The following is an 18,108-nucleotide window of genomic DNA, read 5'->3' on the forward strand; positions in this document are numbered from 1 at the left end:
GATCAAGTCCCGCATCGGGCTCCCTGCTCGGCAGGGAACCTGCTTCTCCCTCTGCCTCTCTCTCTCTGTCTCTTATGAATAAATAAAATCTTTAAAAAAAAAAAAAAAAAGGTGACGGGGAATACAGAAAGGACTTCTCACTGAGCCAAACTCGACCAAAATTCTTCTGAGACCAAACACCTGGTGAACTATTTCAAAATGTATCTACTTTTTATTTTTTTTTTAAGATTTTATTTATTTATTTTGACAGAGAGAGAGACACACACACAGCAAGAGAGAGAACACAAGCAGGGGGAGCAGGAGAGGGAGAAGCAGGCTTCCCGCCGAGCAGGGAGCCCGATGCGGGGCTCGATCCCAGGACCCTGGGATCATGACCTGAGCCGAACGCAGACGCCCCTTGAAGCCATTTCTATTTGAATAACACATTCAAATCCTTTACCTTTCTTTTTGTGTATTGTTGGTCTTCTTATCAATTTGCAGGTACTCTTTACATATTAGGGAGATTAGCTCTTGATCTGTGACATGAATTGCAAATACTTTTTTACCCAATTGATTATACTGTCTTTAGACTTGGTATTTTTTCCATGAATAATTTCTGTGTTTGAAAGTCTCAGAAGTTTGTCTACTTTTAATATAAGCCTTGCCCCACCCAAACACAGCTCTACACTGTGTTCTAGATGGCCACAGTATTATTTCCTAAAAAACAAAACATATCATATGTACTCAATAAAAAGTTAGAAGGAAATACCTACCTCATACCCGTATTGCAGAACAGAAGAAGCTAGGCATGCTCCCAAAATATTGCCCACTGAAGCACAGGCACTCCAGAGACCAAAAACAACTCCTCGTCTAAGACAGAGAACAGTGACAAACAGAAGACAATAGAATCAGAATGAATTCTGGTGCAGTTCAAATACAAAATGGCCAAAACAGTGAAAGTTCACATTCCAAAGAATCAACATTCTATCTTAAGATTTTTTTTTCTTTAAGATTTTTTATTTATTTATTTGACAGAGGGAGAGACAGCGAGAGAGGGAACACAAGCAGGGGGAGTGGGAGAGGGAGAAGCAGGCTTCCCGCCGAGCAGGGAGCCCGATGCGGGGCTCGATCCCAGGACCCCGGGATCATGACCTGAGCCAAAGGCAGACGCTTAACGACTGAGCCACCCAGGCGCCCCCTTAAGATTTTTTTAAAGTATACCCAAATGACAAAACATCAGGTCACTTTAAGATAGTATTAAACAAGGGGTGCCTGGGTGGCTCAGTCGGTTCGTTAAGCGTCTGCCTTAGGCTCAGGTCATGATCCCAGGGTCCCAGGGAGTCTGCCTCTCCCTCTCCCGGTCCCTGCTACTGCTCTCTCTCACTCTCTCTCATGTGCACACTCTCTCTCTCTCTAATAAATAAATAAAATCTTCTATAAAAAAACGTAATATTACACTAAAGTTCAATTTCGGGCGCATCACAAGACACTGTTAAGAGAATTTTGAAAGTAAGCCACAGACTAGGAGGAAATATTCGCATATCGCTTATCTAGTAAAAGACTCACATCTAGAATATAAAGAACTCTCAAAACTCAGTAATACAAAAACAATCCAGTGGCGCTGGCTGGCTCAGTAGGTGGAGCGTGCAACTCTTGATCTTGGGGTTGTAAGTTCAAGCCCCATGTTGGGTATAGAGATTACTTTAAAAAAATTAAATCTCGGGGCGCCTGGGTGGCTCAGTCATTAAGCGTCTGCCTTTGGCTCAGGTCATGATCCCAGGGTCCTGGGATCCAGCCCTGCATCGGGCTCCCTGCTCAGTGGGAAGCCTGCTTCTCCCTCTCCTGCTCCCCATGCTTGTGTTCCCTCTCTCGCTGTGTCTCTCTATATCAAATAAATTTTAAAAATCTTTAAAAATAAATAAATAAATATAAAAAATTAAATCTTAAAAAAAATCCAGTAAGGGGTGCCTGGGTGGCTCAGTCGTTAAGCGTCTGCCTTCGGCTCAGGTCATGATCCCAGGGTCCTGGGATCGAGCCCCACATCGGGCTCCCTGCTCGGCGGGAAGCCTGCTTCTCCCTCTCCCACTCCTCCTGCTTGTGTTCCCTCTCTCGCTGTGTCTCTCTCGGTCAAATAAATAAAATCTTTAAAAAAAAAAAAATCCGGGGCGCCTGGGTGGCTCAGTTGGTTGAGCGACTGCCTTCGGCTCAGGTCATGATCCTGGAGTCCCGGGATCGAGTCCCGCATCGGGCTCCCTGCTTGGCAGGGAGTCTGCTTCTCCCTCTGACCCTCCTCCCTCTCATGCTCTCTGTCTCTCATTCTCTCTGTCTCAAATAAATAAATAAAATCTTAAAAAAAAAAAAAATCCAATAAAATGTTAAAGAGTATGAATGTACAATCATCTCAAGATAAAAAGTTTTTGAAAAAAAAAAAGATAAAAAGTTTTTTAAAAAGAGGCTTCATGCACACAAAAACATGATGCAAATAAGCAAATAAAAAGGTGTTCAACATCATCAGACATTAGGGAAATGCAAATTAAATCCACAATGATGTATTATATACCTACTAGGATAGCTAAAAGAGAAAAGACCACACATACGTGTTGGCAAGAACACATAGCAACTAGAGCCCTTACACCCTGCTGATGGGAATGTAAAATGGTAAAAACCACTTTGGAAGAGTCCGCCGGTTTCTTTCTTTTTTTTTTAAAGATCTTATTTATTTATGAGTCAGAGAGAGAGCACAAGCATGGGGAGTGACAGGTAGAGGGAGAAGCAGGCTCCCCGCTGAGCAGGGAGCCCGACATGGGACTCAATCCCCGGACCCCAGGATCCTGACCCAGGCCGAAGGCAGACGCTTAACTGACTGAGCCACCCAGGTGTCCCGACCACGGTTTCTTAAAAAGATAAACACACACCTACCATATGACCCAGCCATTCCACTTTGACATATTCATCCAAGGAAAATGAAAGCATATGTTCATACAAGAATTTGTACACAAACATTCACAGGCGCTTTATCTGTAATAGCCAAAAACTGACAACAACCCAAATGTTCACCAACAGGCGAAAAGATAAATTGTGATACAATCGATTACTGCTCAGCTATAGAAAGGAATAAACTATCGATGCACACATGACTGGATCTCAGAATAATTACACTGAATGAAAGTAGACAAGAAACAGTATATACTGTCTGATTCTATTATATAAAGTTTGAGAAAATGCAAATTAACCTAAAGTGACAGAAAGCTGATCAAGAGTTACCTGGAGATGGCAATGGGAGGGAGCGGAAGGTAACAGGAGGGGGGAGGAGAGGAATTACCAAAGGGCATGAGGAAACTTTTGGGGGTAATGTATATGCCCATTTTCTTAACTGTGATGGTGGTTTTAAGGATGTATGCAGGCTGAATTTCATCAAATGGTACGTCTTAAATATGTGCAGCTTATTACATACCTTAATAAAGCCATCAGAAAAAAGGGGGAGAAAAAGGTAAACAACTGAATGGAAGGAAAACTAGCTATTACAACAGTCCCAGAGAAAAATGATTAGTTCTGAACATAGGCAATGGCAGTAGGGCTGGTAAAAGAAAAATGAGTTAATTTGTTTTTTAAAGATTTTATTTTTAAATCATCTCTACACCCAACATGGGGCTCAAACTCATGAACCTGAAATCAAGAGTCACATGCTCTTCCAACTGAGCAAGCCAGGTGCCCCAAATTAATATTTTTAACATCAAAATTTGTATTTTATTCTATTTGATACGTATATTTTTAAATGTGGTTTTTTTATAAGGAATTTCTATACCCCACATGGGGCTCAAACTCACGACCCCAGGATGAAGAGTGATATGCTTTTCTGACAGAGCCAGCCTGGTGCCCCTCTATTAATATCATACTACGTTAGGTCTAGATTTTTTTAGCTTTTTTTTTTTTTTAAGAATTTATGTATTTATTTGACAGAGAAAGAGACAGCGAGAGAGGGAACACAAGCAGGGGAAGTGGGAGGGGGAGAAGCAGGCTTCCCAAGGAGCAGGGAGCCCGATGCGGGGCTCGATCCCAGGACTCTGGGATCATGACCTGAGCCGAAGGCAGACACTTAACGACTGAGCCACCCAGGCGCCCCTAGATTTCTTAGCTCCTTAAACATTTTTATAACCTCACTGAGACAGGAGTCTTAGAAACGAACAGGAAGACAACACAGCAGAGTGAAAAATAGTTTGTTCAGAAGTCCTAGCTCTGCTGCTTCCAGCTGTGCAATCTCAAGCAGGTCACGGCCAGTGTTCTCAGCTAGAACACGCTATGCTCCTCACAGCACTGAGCTCAGTGCTATGTGCGAAAGGGCTTGGTACTGCACGAGTGTACATGTTAGTTTGACCAAGCCTAAATCTGCTTAAAAACTATGACCCTGGGGGCGCCTGGCTGGCTCAGTCAACAGAGTGTGAGACTCTTGATCTCAGGGTTGTGAGTTTGAGCCCCACAATGGGTGTAGAGATTATGTATGAATAAAATCTTTTTTTAAAAATAAAAACTATGGGGCGCCTGGGTGGCTCAGTTGGTTGAGCGACTGCCTTCGGCTCAGGTCACGATCCTGGAGTCCCAGGATCGAGTCCCGCATTGGGCTCCCTGCTCAGCAGGAAGTCTGCTTCTCCCTCTGACCCTCCTCCCTCTCGTGCTCTCTGTCTCTCATTCTCTCTCTCGCAAATAAATAAATAAAATCTTTAAAAAAAAATAAAAAATGAAAATAAAAACTATGACCCTGATAAAGGGGCATGATTCATCCGAAGTTAACAGTTAATAAATGTGTATCTCACAATATATAAATATTTATCCAGGAAAAATGAAAGAAATCCAAATTAATAATATTCCTGAAATCAGAATGTCACCAAAAAGGCAAACAACAAAGCCAAGTCTTTGGGTATCTCAACTTATTTTCCATGCTGTAAATGAAATATAGCTCTTCTTCCTGGTAGCCTGGAAGATACTATAGCAGATGCCCACCCTCATGCCATGGCCTGCATCACACATAAACTCACATACCATCTGACAACTACTTGAAGGTTTAGGGGAAAAATGTCCAATTTGGGCTTTTAAGTCCCAAAGTTTGGCATTCTTCATCCGCATCTTATTAGAGTCTTCGTTATGTGATCTTAGGCAAGTCCCATAGATAATTTTTGCCTCAGTTTCTTCACCTTTAATGTAAGAAGGTAAAACTAGACCACTGAGTCTCAAAAAGGGGAGGGGAAGGCAAAACCCACAGGAAGACACGTGATGGGATGGCATGTGAGATTTATTTTATCATGTTATGTTACTTATGTTCTGTAAAGGGAAGATTTTTATTAAAAATTGAGATGTAATGCCTTAGCCACGCTCAAAATCTGACCATGGCCCAGTGAATATTAAGAATGTGCCTCACTGGGTTGCCTGGATGGCTCAGTCGGTAAAGTGGCTACCTTTGGCTCAGGACGTGATCCTAAGGTCCTGGGATGGAGTCCCACATCAGGCTCCTTGCTCGGCAGAGAGCCTGCTTCTCCCTCTGCCAGCCATTCCCCCTGCTTGTGCTCTCTCTCTCTCTCTGATTTAAAAAACAAAAAAAGAATGTGCCTCACCGGGGCACCTGGGTGGCTCAGTTGGTTAAACATCCAACTCTTGATTTCAGCTCACGGTTGTAAGATGGAGACCCACATCAGGCTCCATGCTGGGTGTAGAGCCTCCTTAAGATCTCTCTTTCCCTCTGCCCCTCCCCCTGCTCATGTGCACACGCGCACTCTCTCTCTCTCAAAAAACAAAGAAAAAGAATGAGCCTCACTGGGCTAGGCCATCCCCCAAGTCCACACCATTTCCTGTAATGCACTCCCAACACAAAAGCTTCTCTCTCTCAACTAGTCTAACTTTCTAAAACAGAGAAAAGATGTGGGTAGTGTCGAAAAGATCGACTAAATTGATGACAAGTCTGAGTAATCTCAAATTAAAACCACTTAAAAAGAGAAATTAAAGAGGAAGGGAGAGGCATACCCAGCTTTCCCAAACCAGTTGCCCATAACGGCAACCACGCAGGGCCAACCAGTGGACTGCAGCAGGCCATTTACAATCCACAGACAGCAGTAGAACCCCTTGTTGTAGAAACGCAGCCATTCTGTGACTGTGCCAAAGACGTACACCTGAGAGATGAAGGGAAGAAAAGGGGACATGTGACATCCACACAGACACCTTTGGGGACACTGAACTGCCTACCACACCTACATTTGTGCGTGAAGAGACACATTCAAAGGACTAGGTCCTAAGAGACCTGTGCCAACTCTTCAGATGCTCCTGTTTAGGGCAGCACTGAGTGAGACACCCACCAGACCGCCACCACTGACCAGAGACGTCAAACACATGCTTGTTCAAGATTACCCTTGTCTGACTCGTAGCTTAAGCTCTAAGAAGTTCAATCCTCGTTGTTCAACTTCATTAGACAACTCTTTCCATTTTCTCGTCCCCAGGCGCATGTGTGTGGAGGACTATTATAGGGACTGACTGAGGTCACATATGTGTGGTCAGGGCAGTGCCATGCACACTGTGGGGATCAGGACGCGCCAGCTACGGTCCTTACTGCAATCGTTAAGAGAACCAGTGTAACCTGTGATCTGCTCAGTAATTCAGGAGCATTCGCCAAGTCACTGCTCTTTTCTTGGCATTTTGCTAAAGTGGATGTTTTATCGGTAGTCAAAGTTTCTTTTGGAATATTATGCGTGGGCTAAAAACTAGTATGTACAATACTGTAGGATTCCATTCTGGAAAAAGCACAACTATGAGGACAGAAAAATGGTCAGTGGTTGCCAGAGGCTGGGGGAGGGGTGGGGGGGAGAGTGGTGGTGACACAACTATACTCGTTTGTCAAAACTCAGAACTACACACCAAGAAGGGTGAGTTTATGCGCATACTTCAATTTTTCAAAAAATGTGAAAAAACAGAACAAAAATGTACACAGGTTTTAAAACAATACGTATATATGTGTGGGTCAGCGGGCCATGAATAAGTGAAGTACGTCAATCTCTCAAACAGCAGATACTGGAAAGCAAAAATAAAATTGGGTCTAATCGAACTCCATGCTTTCACTCAACCAACAAAAATTCCTCACTAGGAGCTAGGAAACAAAAAAAGATGCATCAGGGCGCCTGGGTGGCTCAGTTGGTTAAGCGACTGCCTTCGGCTCAGGTCATGATCCTGGAGTCCCTGGATCGAGTCCCGCATCAGGCTCCCTGCTCGGCAGGGAGCCTGCTTCTCCCTCTGACCCTCCCCCCTCTCATGTGCTCTCTCTCTCTCTCTCATTCTCTCTGGCTCAAATAAATAAATAAAATCTTCAAAAAAAAAAGATGCATCAAACGTGGATCTTGGCCTCTCTGGCACTTGATTAGGCAGGTGTTGTTCCACAAGCCTCACACACAGAAACCCATATAACCATCCCTACCAGCCCTGGTGGGAGGTACTCAAACGAGGAGGCTGAAGCACACAGCAATCACACCCAGGAAAGGGCAGAGGAGGGACAGACACCCAGGGAGTCCAGGTCTTGGGAAATCTGTGACCTCAACCACCGTGCCACAGACTCCTGGGGAAAGCAAGAATGATACAGAAATCAGTGGACTTCCTCGTCAACAACCTCAGTGCCTTCAAAGAAACACAGGAGGGGGAGTATAGAAGAGGAACCGATTACTTTTAAGAATGAATGAGGTCAGTAAAGGAAGACATCGTGAAGGAAGTGCCATTTGGCCAATAACTTGCTGGCGACATTGAGTGAGACTATGGAGAGCTGAAAAGAGAGCCATTCAAGGCAGGAAGAAGAGCAAGCACAAACGTAGTGAGGCAGAAAGGCACAGGATACGGTAGGACCACAGAAAATAGTTTGGCCAGAGCCAAGTGGTGAAGTGTAGTGACAGACACGACTGTCAAGGCGGGCCATGACCCGGTTCTCGAGAGCACCAAATGCAGTGCTATTTATGCTTGGCTCTTGTGCTCACTTTGGCAGCACGTATACTCTTTATGTGTGGCTCTGGTGCTGAGTCATGGAAGGGGCCTGATCCAAACCTCACTTTAAAAGGACTCCCCTAGGGGCGCCTGGGTGGCTCAGTTATTAAACGTCTGCCTTCAGCTCGGGTCATGGTCCCAGGGTCCTGGGATTGAGCCCCGCATTGGGCTCCCTGCTCCGCGGGAAGCCTGCTTCTCCCTCTCCCACGCCCCCTGCTTGTGTTCCCTCTCTCGCTATGTCTCTCCCTGTCAAATAAATAAATAAAATCTTAAAATAAAAATAAAAATAAAAAAACCTGAAGATTAATTTTACTTTTCTATTCTACATATAGAAATGGGGGGGGGGGTACTTGGATTCTAAAATACCCGACCAAGATGATGATATTGATGATGATGATGATGATGATAATACCTTTTCAACTTACCACTAGCGCAGAAGAGCACATGCCAAAAGATAGAACCCATCGTAAGTTAAGCCGATCTCCAACAATTCCACTGATGAAAAGGCCCTAAAAATAAAGCATTTTATTTTACAGCTCTTAATAACAACACAGCCTGACAAAAGGAAGATGTTTTGCCAAGCAACTAGGGAAATAAAACACTAACATGACTCAAAATTAAACTTCATTCTTATGCCCAGACTAGCTGTCTCCATCAGCTTCACAAACGTTCCATGAAACGACAGTGCGCTTCTGCACATTATACTATAAACCAACTCACGCACCAAAATACCGTAATCCAGTGTAAACTTTGATTCTACCAAAAGTAGATCCCCCTCACTGCCTAAAAGGAGACTGGAAAAACAAAAATAAAAACAAAATGGAACAAAACTAGGAATACTAATAAAACAAGCACACAAATATATTTCATTTTCTAGAACAGATCAACTCTTAAAGATCAGTTATCTGCATTCCCAGAGGCTGCTCTTAGCCATCTGCATTCTGAATCAAGGTATGTTACAACATGTCCTGCACCACAGAAGCTTCTGGGGCACAGGCACTGCCTGTTTAATCTGACCTTTGGGTTTCATGACCTCACGAGGCAGGGAGAGTAGGGACGCACAGACGGTAATTAGTTGAAGATAAGTACAAATGTTCTGCCTTCTGCTTTCCTCCCACTGAGTGGCCGGAAATAAAAACCTGGGTCATGGTAGCAAGGCAGACTAAAGAGCCCAGGGCAATACACTAAGTTTCTTCCATAAATCTGTAAAATGAATCAACACCCTGACCGAAAACCTAAATCCAGATACAAGCGTTTCTGATCAACTGATGACATCCACATTAGAGAAAATTTACATGATGTGTCTTATTATGGTCAACCTGTCACAACCTCAAAAGAGGCACCTGTAGGCTTTCGATTCTGTGCTCTATAGCTGCCACTCACATGTCTTATGCTATATATAGTAAAGGGGGTGAAGAAAATCTCTCAGTGTTTCAGATCGGGGATTCAATTCATCCGTGTTGTTCCAAATGCCCGCATGACACCTGGAAGCTACAGAAGAACATGCAGCTCGATATAAAGAAGAAGTATGATCACTGACATTTCGTGGTACCTTTTATCTCCTAAACCTATTTAATCCTAGGGATAGGTATTATCACAACTCTATAGAAGAGGAAACTAAAGATCAAAAGAAGGTTAAATTCCATTTCAAAAAAGTTTCACACAGCTAGTTGACGGTGGAAGAGCTGGTCTTTGCACTAGACTACACCGCTTCTTAAAATACTCCATAAAAGGCTCAAAGAGAGGCACCCCTGGGAGTGCTCCAGCCAAAGCCGGATGACCCTGTACTAGCATTTCATACAGAAAACGCCCAGGGTGAGGAGCATGGCTACATGATGGAAGGTCTGCTCCAATTGTTTCTACAAGTTTCCTCTTTGAAGAAGACATTCCAATAACTGCCCAAATAAACATTCAGAGAGTACTTTAGGACTTTCACCGGGTATTTCACATCACCTGGACATTCGTAATTAAAAGGCTTTTTATGGGGCACTTGGGTGGCTCAGTCTGTAAGTGTCTGACCCTTGATTTCGGCTCAGGTCATGGTTTTGGGGTTGTGGGATTGAGCCCCGTGTAGCTTGACAGGGAGTCTGCTTGGGATTCTCTCTCTCTCTCCCTCTGCCCCTCCCCCTGCTTACACATGCACACATGCTCTCACTCAGAGAAATAAACCTTTAAAAAAAAAAAAAAAAGGCTTTTGTGTAACTGTACACATTTTCAAAAGAGGAAATCAGACACTGGGAGGAAAGGAGGACCACTCACGGTGCGTGGGTCCAGTGGCTACCACCACTTCCCACAGCCTTACTTCAGCAACCACCAGACTTGCTCCCTACAACCACACAGAGATTCTACCTTCAAAACACAGTTAAAACCTACTCTTCCAACCTCTGTTACTCCCACCCTAGATCTAAGCCACTATCATCCTTGACCTCAAAATCGGAATAGCCTAACCTGTCTCCTTATTTCTGTCTCTGCCCTTTGGTCTAGTCTCCCGGGGCAGCAAGTGCGCCTGTCCAAACACAGGGCAGATCCTGGTACTCCTCTGTGCAAAACCTTCCAGGGCTCTCATCTCACTCAAGATTAAAGCCAAAGCCCAAATAAAGGGACCAAAGCCCTAAAGGTCTGAGCCCCATACCTTCTCTGGCCTCACTTCCTGTCACTCTATTCCAGTCAACCTGACCTCACCCACGTCAGGTCTTTGCTCAAATATCCCCTCTTACCTGAGGTCTTCCCCAGCCATCCTACTTAAATTACAACTCCCACCCACAGCTATTTATTCCCCTTTTCCTGCTTTTTTCTCCACAGCACCTACCCCCTTCAACCATACTCTCTATTTGCTTACGTATAGCATTGTATTACTGTTTGTTTTCCTTAGATCCCACTTCAAGAATGTAAGTTTTATAGGGCGCCTGGGTGGCTCAGTCGGTTAAGCAACTGCCTTCGGCTCAGGTCATGATCCTGGAGTCCCGGGATCGAGTCCCGCATCGGGCTCCTTGCTCGGCAGGGAGTCCGCTCCTCCCTCTCATGCTCTCTGTCTCTCATTCTCTCTGTCTCAAATAAATAATAAATAAAATCTTTAAAAAAAAAAAAGAATGTAAGTTTTATAAAGCTAGGGATTATTCCTGTGTTGCTCATCGATGAACTCCCACAGACCTGGCACATGCTAGGTGTTCAGTAAATATCTGTCAAATGGATGAATAAAGGAATGGATGGGTGGGTGGGTGGGTGGGTGGATGGATGGATGGATGGATGGGAGGGACACAGAATATAAACTTCAGCGATGCTGAACTCTCCTTAGTCAACAAATTCTAGAATCCCTTACAAACTTAATAAGGTTGGGAGTCGTTTCCATTTACATCTTTCCTCAACCTAAAACCCCCAAATTCTAAAACTTACCACAGCATAAGAGAAGAGGAAAATAGTATCCAGTGTCCCGAGGAAAAGAGTGGCTTCCTCTGCGCTGGGAAACAAATGGTTGCTGTTCCAAATCTAGAGCAACACAACAAGAACCACGTCAGTCCCCGCTGGTACCTGTCAGTCCTTCCTCTTTCTCAAAGCACCCTCATCTACAGCCTCTGCCCACCCTCACAGAACCCTGGGGAGGTTTAACAGAGGAAACCGGCACTCATGCCAAAAGGTCTGCAAGGTCAAAGCTATTTGCACGATACTGAAATGTTATCTGCTTTTGCCCTTTAACTCTTCCCTTGATGGCGCAAACGCAGTGGGGGGAAAAAATAATAATCGCTATATTTACAGCCACGGTCACAGTTTAAAAAAAAAAAAAGCCAATTTCACTTAAGAACATCCTTGGTACATGCTAAATGCTCAATAAATATTTGTGGAGTAGTGGGGCACCTGGGTGGCTCAGTCGGTTGAGCGCTGGACTCTTGATGCCAGCTCAGGTCATGATCTCAGAGTCGTGAGATCGAGCCCCGTGGGCTCCGTGCTCAGCACAGAGTCTGCTTGTCGCTCTCCCTCTATTCCACCCCCTCACGCATGCTCTCTCTTTCTCAAATAAATAAAAATCTTTAAAAAATTTTTTTGTTGTTGAGCAGTAAAAAGTGTTAATTTTACTAAAGCTGGCCCCTGAGTACACTTATTTTTAACACCCTGTGTGCCGGAGTGGGGAGTGTGTTGAGCACTGGGCACAGCAAAGTACCGGGGCTGCACTGAGGGAAAGCACTTGGCAGCTGGGTGAGGTGCAAGCGAGGAGACTGTTTTTTACTTGAAAGAATGACTGACAGACAAGCTATAGTTATTCAGATTTGGGTATCTGGCAGACATTTCCTCAAAAAAGAACGAAATAAGCCTGTCACTTCAGATTCCATTCAAAGTAAAGACAGACAAATGGGTCTTAATGTAAGGGTATAAAAAGTTAATTGATACAGTTTCAGATTCCACATGGCAACTAACCTCTAAGAAACTGCCACTTGTCAAAGTCTGGTGTAGTAACAAAGATGAATGCCCACAATTAACTGAAAAGGCTATTAAAATACTTCTCCCCTTCCCACTATGTATATGTCAAAGGTCAAAATCTCTTCGTATAGTTCAAAGGATCATGTTGCAAGAGACTGAATTCAGAAGCAGACGTGAAAAACTACTATCTTCTATTAAGCCAGACATGATGAGATCTGCAAAAATGTAAATCAATGCCACTCTCCTCATTAAGTGATTTTGTTTCAAAAAATCATTTTTCATAAAATGTTATTTATGTTAACACATTATGAGTTTATTTAATTCACTTAAAAATAACTTTAAAAACCTATGTATTTTTTAAAGATTTTATTTATTATTTATTTTAGAGGTCGGGGGAGAGGCAGAGGGAGAGAGAGAATCTCAAGCAGACTCTGTGCTGAGTGTGGAACCCGACGTGGGGCTTGACCCCAAGACCCTGAGATCATGACCTGAGCCGAAATCAAGAGTCAGATGCTTACCCGACTGAGCCACCCAGGCAAGCCTCCCCTTTTTATTGTTGAAAACCGATGTATTTTTTTTTTCAATTTCTAGTTTTAGTCTCTAAAACACTAAGTATCTAAAAATATGAACCCACATAGCCAAAAGCTCTTTGGGATCCTCAGAGCAAAAATTTAGAGAACTATAGGAATAAATGATTTCTGAGATGGGTTGTCACAGGAAAGAAATTCTGACTCTAGAATATTAAGAAGAAAAATCACAATCAGCAATAAATAAAATCTTTAAAACAAAGTAAAATTATAAAATACATAAAGCGTGATTCTAAAGGATTGGGACTCATTTCTGTGTGGCTTATGGCACTGGTCTTGCTCCTTTAACACCACCTCACACACTGCTGCCATGACAGAGAAGAGCCTACAAAGCTAAGCCCCATCAGTGTGCTAAGTGGGGCCCTAAAGTTCTCCAGTTAGAGTTATTTTGCCACATTTTCCCTCAGACTTTGACCCTGATGTTCATCAGGACCCAGGACTAAGCCCTGTTGGGCATACACCAACGTGAGCTAGAGACCACGGCCTCAAGCAACTGCTCGAAGTTTCTGGAGTTTTTCTTTATTCTCTCAAGAGGTCACCAAAACTCCCTGCAGGTGTGGCTTTCCCAAGAACTGACAGACTTAAAACAGCTTTCTTCTGCTTCACGGCCAGAATTCAGCTGAAATATACTTTTGATGGCTTACTTAACAAATAGAACACAAAACCAAACCAAAAACTAAAAAAACCAAGTAGGACTAACACAAAGATACAGAAAATAGGATAATAGCAAAAGCCTAGAAAAGAAAGTTTACTTCAGTCACAGAAGTCAAAATCAAGACAAGTATACCAGTTAGTAAGAAATGGTCCGTCCAAAGGAGTGAATCACCCAATGTTTCGTGAAAGTCACCGACAAAATGACTTTACCATGCTGAAACCCCATACACTTCAGTGGTTTAAGCTGGCCTGCGTGTATGTACAATTATCATGTGAACCCACCGGCCCGTATGAACATGGGGTTTTCCTGTGTCTGATGGGGAGGGTTTGCACGAATCTACGAGAACAGCGGCATGCTGAGGCACTTCCTGGAAACACGAAATTGTGTGCTTATAACAACAGTGACAGTGTGGGTTTGGGTTTCCTAAGCGAGAATGTTCATCACCGAGTGAGGGCGAGGCATGGGGTGGGGACCTACTGACAAGAGATTCCAGCAGTGGTGAGCAGAGGATGAGCTCATGCTGACCTGCGTTCAGGGGTCTGTTCTCTGCCTACGGTGAGTGGTATCAGTTGACGTGAGGTTCTTCAGGGAAAGAGTGGCTGTGGATGAGCTTGAGATGGAAAGCTGAGGACACCCTGAATCCCGCTTCCCTCTCCTGGACAGTGGAGGCTCCCCACGCTATTCTCATGGAAGGACTATACTGTCTGGAGAGGTAAGGCTTTTTAATTTAGTGAACAAAATTCTGTTTACAATTTTCAGTCAATTGTCTGACTTGTCAAATTTAACCATTACCTCCTTATTATCTCTATACATAGATCTTATGTTATGTTCACTGGCTGTTTTCAATGTTTGTGCAAATCAGAGGGATCCATTATAAATTCTCAAGGAAAAGACACTGTGTGTGCTTAATTCATTTTGTAAAGCATCTAAGATAGCTATGCATAACAATGAAAGCTATCAAAAGTAATTTTTGATGATGCTGACACTTAAGAAATGTTTAACAATATATAAGCAAAATACTTTTCAGAATAATTCCACATAAACTTCTGGTTCTAAGAACGCTTCCCACTTTGGCCAAGAAAGGAGGTCTCAAAGGGAGGCCAGGGTTGACAGTTACAGACCCAGAAGCACAGGAAGAATGAAAGGCACAGATGGCCCCAGCAGCTCCACTCCCAGCAGTGGGCTTCAGAAAGGAAAAAAACCAGACCTTAAGGTCTAAAGAAAGGAACAGAAGGTCAGCACTTCTGTCCATGATGGCAGAGATGGAAGTACAAACATCTCCAGGATCAGTGTGAACTTGACTTCTATATAACCAATCCATCCAAACTACTTAATCCATAGTTCTGAAAAACCAGAATGGTGAAACCTATTTTAGCAGCAATTAGACTAAAAAAACAAACAGCTAAGCAGAAAAGTTAATTCAAGTCCCATAAGAGCTAATAATGTGACATAGTTACTGGCAGGAAAGAGTTAACACGGCAGGCCTGGGGGGAGGGGGGATTGGTTAGCCAGGTGATGGGTATTAAGAAGGGCACGTACTGCATGGTGCACTGGGTGTTATATGAAAACAATGGATCGTGGAACACTACATCAAAAACTAATGATGTGATGTATGGTGACTAACATAATAAAATTTTAAAAAATTAAAAAACAAACAAACAAAAAAAAAACACGGCAGGCCTGAGACTGTTCTCCTCAAAAGGGCCTACTTGTGAAGTGAGCCCCTTGGCTGGCATCTGGGAACTGGGATTTGGGGAGGGTTCCCATCCTTCTCTGCTAAGAGTGGTTCACTGTACCTAAACTGTTTGTACAAACAATGTGGTTTATGCTGAACCTGCTTTCCTTCTGAGAGTCTGGAATTTTTGTATGTGCCAGGCACAGGGCACCTACATGACCAATCCCAATAAAAACCCTGGGCGCTGAGTCTCTAATAACCTTCCCCAGTAGACAAGATTCCACCAATGTTGTCACAACTTGTTGCTAGAAGAATTACATCCATCCCGTGCACTCCACTGAAAAAACACTCTTGGAAACTTGTACCTGGCTTCCTCCAGACCTCAGCCTGCCGAGGTTTTCTTTGAATATTCAGCAGGCTGTCATGTAGCAGGAATCGACTACTATGCGTGGCTCAGAAGAAAACCCAAGATCAAGGGGCGCCTGGGTGGCTCAGTCGTTAAGCGGCTGCCTTCGGCTCAGGTCATGATCTCAGAGTCCTGGGATCGAGCCCCGCATTGGGCTCCTTGCTCTGCGGGAGGCCTGCTTCTCCCTCTCCCACTCCCCCTGCTTGTGTTCCCTCTCTCGCTGTGTCTATCTCTGTCAAATGAATAAATAAAATCTTAAAAAAAAAAAGAAAACCCAAGATCGAAATTAAACAGCAGAATAGTTTTCCCTCAATACAAGAAAGAACTTCCTCGAAGTATTAAAGCAGAAGGTGAGTGAGCATCTTTCAATAATGACAAAGAAAGATTCCATTCTGGCTGAGAGGTCAGAGCACACGACCCCTCTAAGGCCACCCTGTTCTGAAGGTTTCTGATAAGTCACTTGATCACTTAGACATACTCACTGTGCACACAACACTAGTCAAGAATGAGTGTGAAATCTAGCCCTCTAGAAATCCAAATCAAAACCTCAATGAGATACCACCTCACAGCAGTCAGAATGGCTAAAATTAACAAGTCAGGAAACGACAGATGTTGGTGGGGATGTGGAGAAAGGAGAACCCTCCTACACTGTTGGTGGGAATGCAAGCTGGTGCAGCCAGTCTGGAAAACTGTATGGAGGTTCTTCAAAAAGTTGAAAATAGAGCTACCATATGATCCAACAATTGCACTACTGGGTATTTACCCCAAAGATACAAATGTAGGGATCTGAAGGGGTATGTGCACCCCGATGTTTATAGCAGCAATGTCCACAATAGCCAAACTATGGAAAGAGCCAAGATGTCCATCGACAGATGAATGGATAAAGAAGATGTGGTGCATATATACAATGGAATATTATGCAGCCATCAAAAGGAATGAAATCTTGCCATTTGCAACGACGTGGATGGAACTGGAGGGTGTTATGCTGAGTGAAATAAGTCAATCAGAGAAAGACATGTATCATATGACCTCACTGATATGAGGAATTCTTAATCTCAGGAAACAAACGGAGGGTTGCTGGAGTGGTGGTGAGTGGGAGGAATGGGGTGGCTGGGTGTTAGACATTGGGGAGGGTATGTGCTATGGTGAGCGCTGTGAAGTGTGCAGGACTGTTGAATCACAGACCTGTACCTCTGAAGCAAATAATACATTATATGTTTAAAAAAAGAAGAAGAAGAAGAAGATAGCAGGAGGGGAAGAATGAAGGGGGGGAAATCAGATGGGAAGACGAACCATGAGAGACGATGGACTCTGAAAAACAAACTGAGGGTTCTAGAGGGGAGGGGGGTGGGAGGATGGGTTAGCCTGGTGATGGGTATTAAAGAGGGCATGTATTGAATGGAGCACTGGGTGTTATACGCAAACAGTGAATCATGGAACACTACATCAAAAACTAATGATGTAATGTATGGTGATTAACATAACAAAAAAAAATCTAGCCCTCTATTCTTAACATCTTTTCTTTTAAAAGTTCCTGATAACTTAAATTCAATAAAAATTGTACAAGAGGGCTGCCTGGCTGGCTCAATCGGAAGAGCACGCAACTCTCGATCTCGGAGTCATTAGTTCAAGCCCCTTGTTGGGTGTAGAGATTACTAAAAAAACAAAAAACAAAACACTTTTTTTTTTAAAGATTTTTTATTTATTTATTTTTGCGAGGGAGAGCGCGTGCGCACACCAGAGAGCAAGCTTGAGCAGGGGGGAGGGGCGAAGGGAGAAGCAGACTCCCTGCTGAGCAGGGAGCCCAAAGCAGGGCTCAATCCCAGAACCCTGGGATCATGAACCGAGCCACCTAGGCACCCAAAAATAAACTTTAAATAAAGGGGGGTGGGAAAGAAAAATCGTAAAAGAGCATCTTCAACAGAACATCAGTTCTGTGAGGACAGGCTCTTTTTTCCCTTTTAAACCTTTCTCTAGGTTTTTTGGGGGGTGGGTAATGCTCACTGCCTAGAACAGTGTTTATGCAAGACAGACTCTCAATAAGCAATTGACTGAGTAACTTAATCACATTTTGAGGGGATAGTCCTATAACCTTCAGATCTCTATCAACTTTTAATTGATCCAAATAGGGGGAAAGTATTTTAAGAAATCAGACATGCTGGGGCACCTGGGTGGCTCAGTTGGTTAAGCATCTGACTTTGGCTCAGGTCATGATCTCAGGGGTCCTAGGATCAAGCTCCGGTTGGGCTCCCCACTCAGTAGGGAGTCTGCTTCCCCTCTCTCTCTGCCCCGCCTGCCCCTCCCGTAGCTTGTCCTCTCTCTCTCAAATGAATAAATAAAGTCTTTTTGAAAAAAAAAAAGTAAGACATGCCAAGAATATTAATATGTA

General features: G+C 43.6%; 1 protein-coding gene across 3 annotated transcripts in view; it reads right to left on the reverse strand.

Moving 5' to 3' along the window:
- Positions 1-18,108, reverse strand: part of SLC37A3 (solute carrier family 37 member 3) — a 47,427-nt gene that overhangs the window by 16,054 nt on the left and 13,265 nt on the right. For 2 of the 3 annotated variants that reach the window (XM_035021225.1, XM_035021226.1), the window contains exons 4-7: positions 11,377-11,469; positions 8,409-8,492; positions 5,992-6,137; positions 753-849 (exon numbers count right to left, since the gene is read on the reverse strand). In XM_035021225.1, coding sequence (XP_034877116.1) covers positions 753-849; positions 5,992-6,137; positions 8,409-8,492; positions 11,377-11,469 — 420 coding nt within the window. The remainder of the gene's footprint in view (positions 1-752; positions 850-5,991; positions 6,138-8,408; positions 8,493-11,376; positions 11,470-18,108) is intronic. The other variant, XM_035021227.1, reaches the window with a different exon arrangement.

This window comes from Mirounga leonina, unplaced genomic scaffold (assembly GCF_011800145.1).
Source record: "Mirounga leonina isolate KUSES-001 unplaced genomic scaffold, KU_Mleo_1.0 Mir_174, whole genome shotgun sequence".
NCBI classification, from domain to species: Eukaryota; Metazoa; Chordata; class Mammalia; order Carnivora; family Phocidae; genus Mirounga; species Mirounga leonina.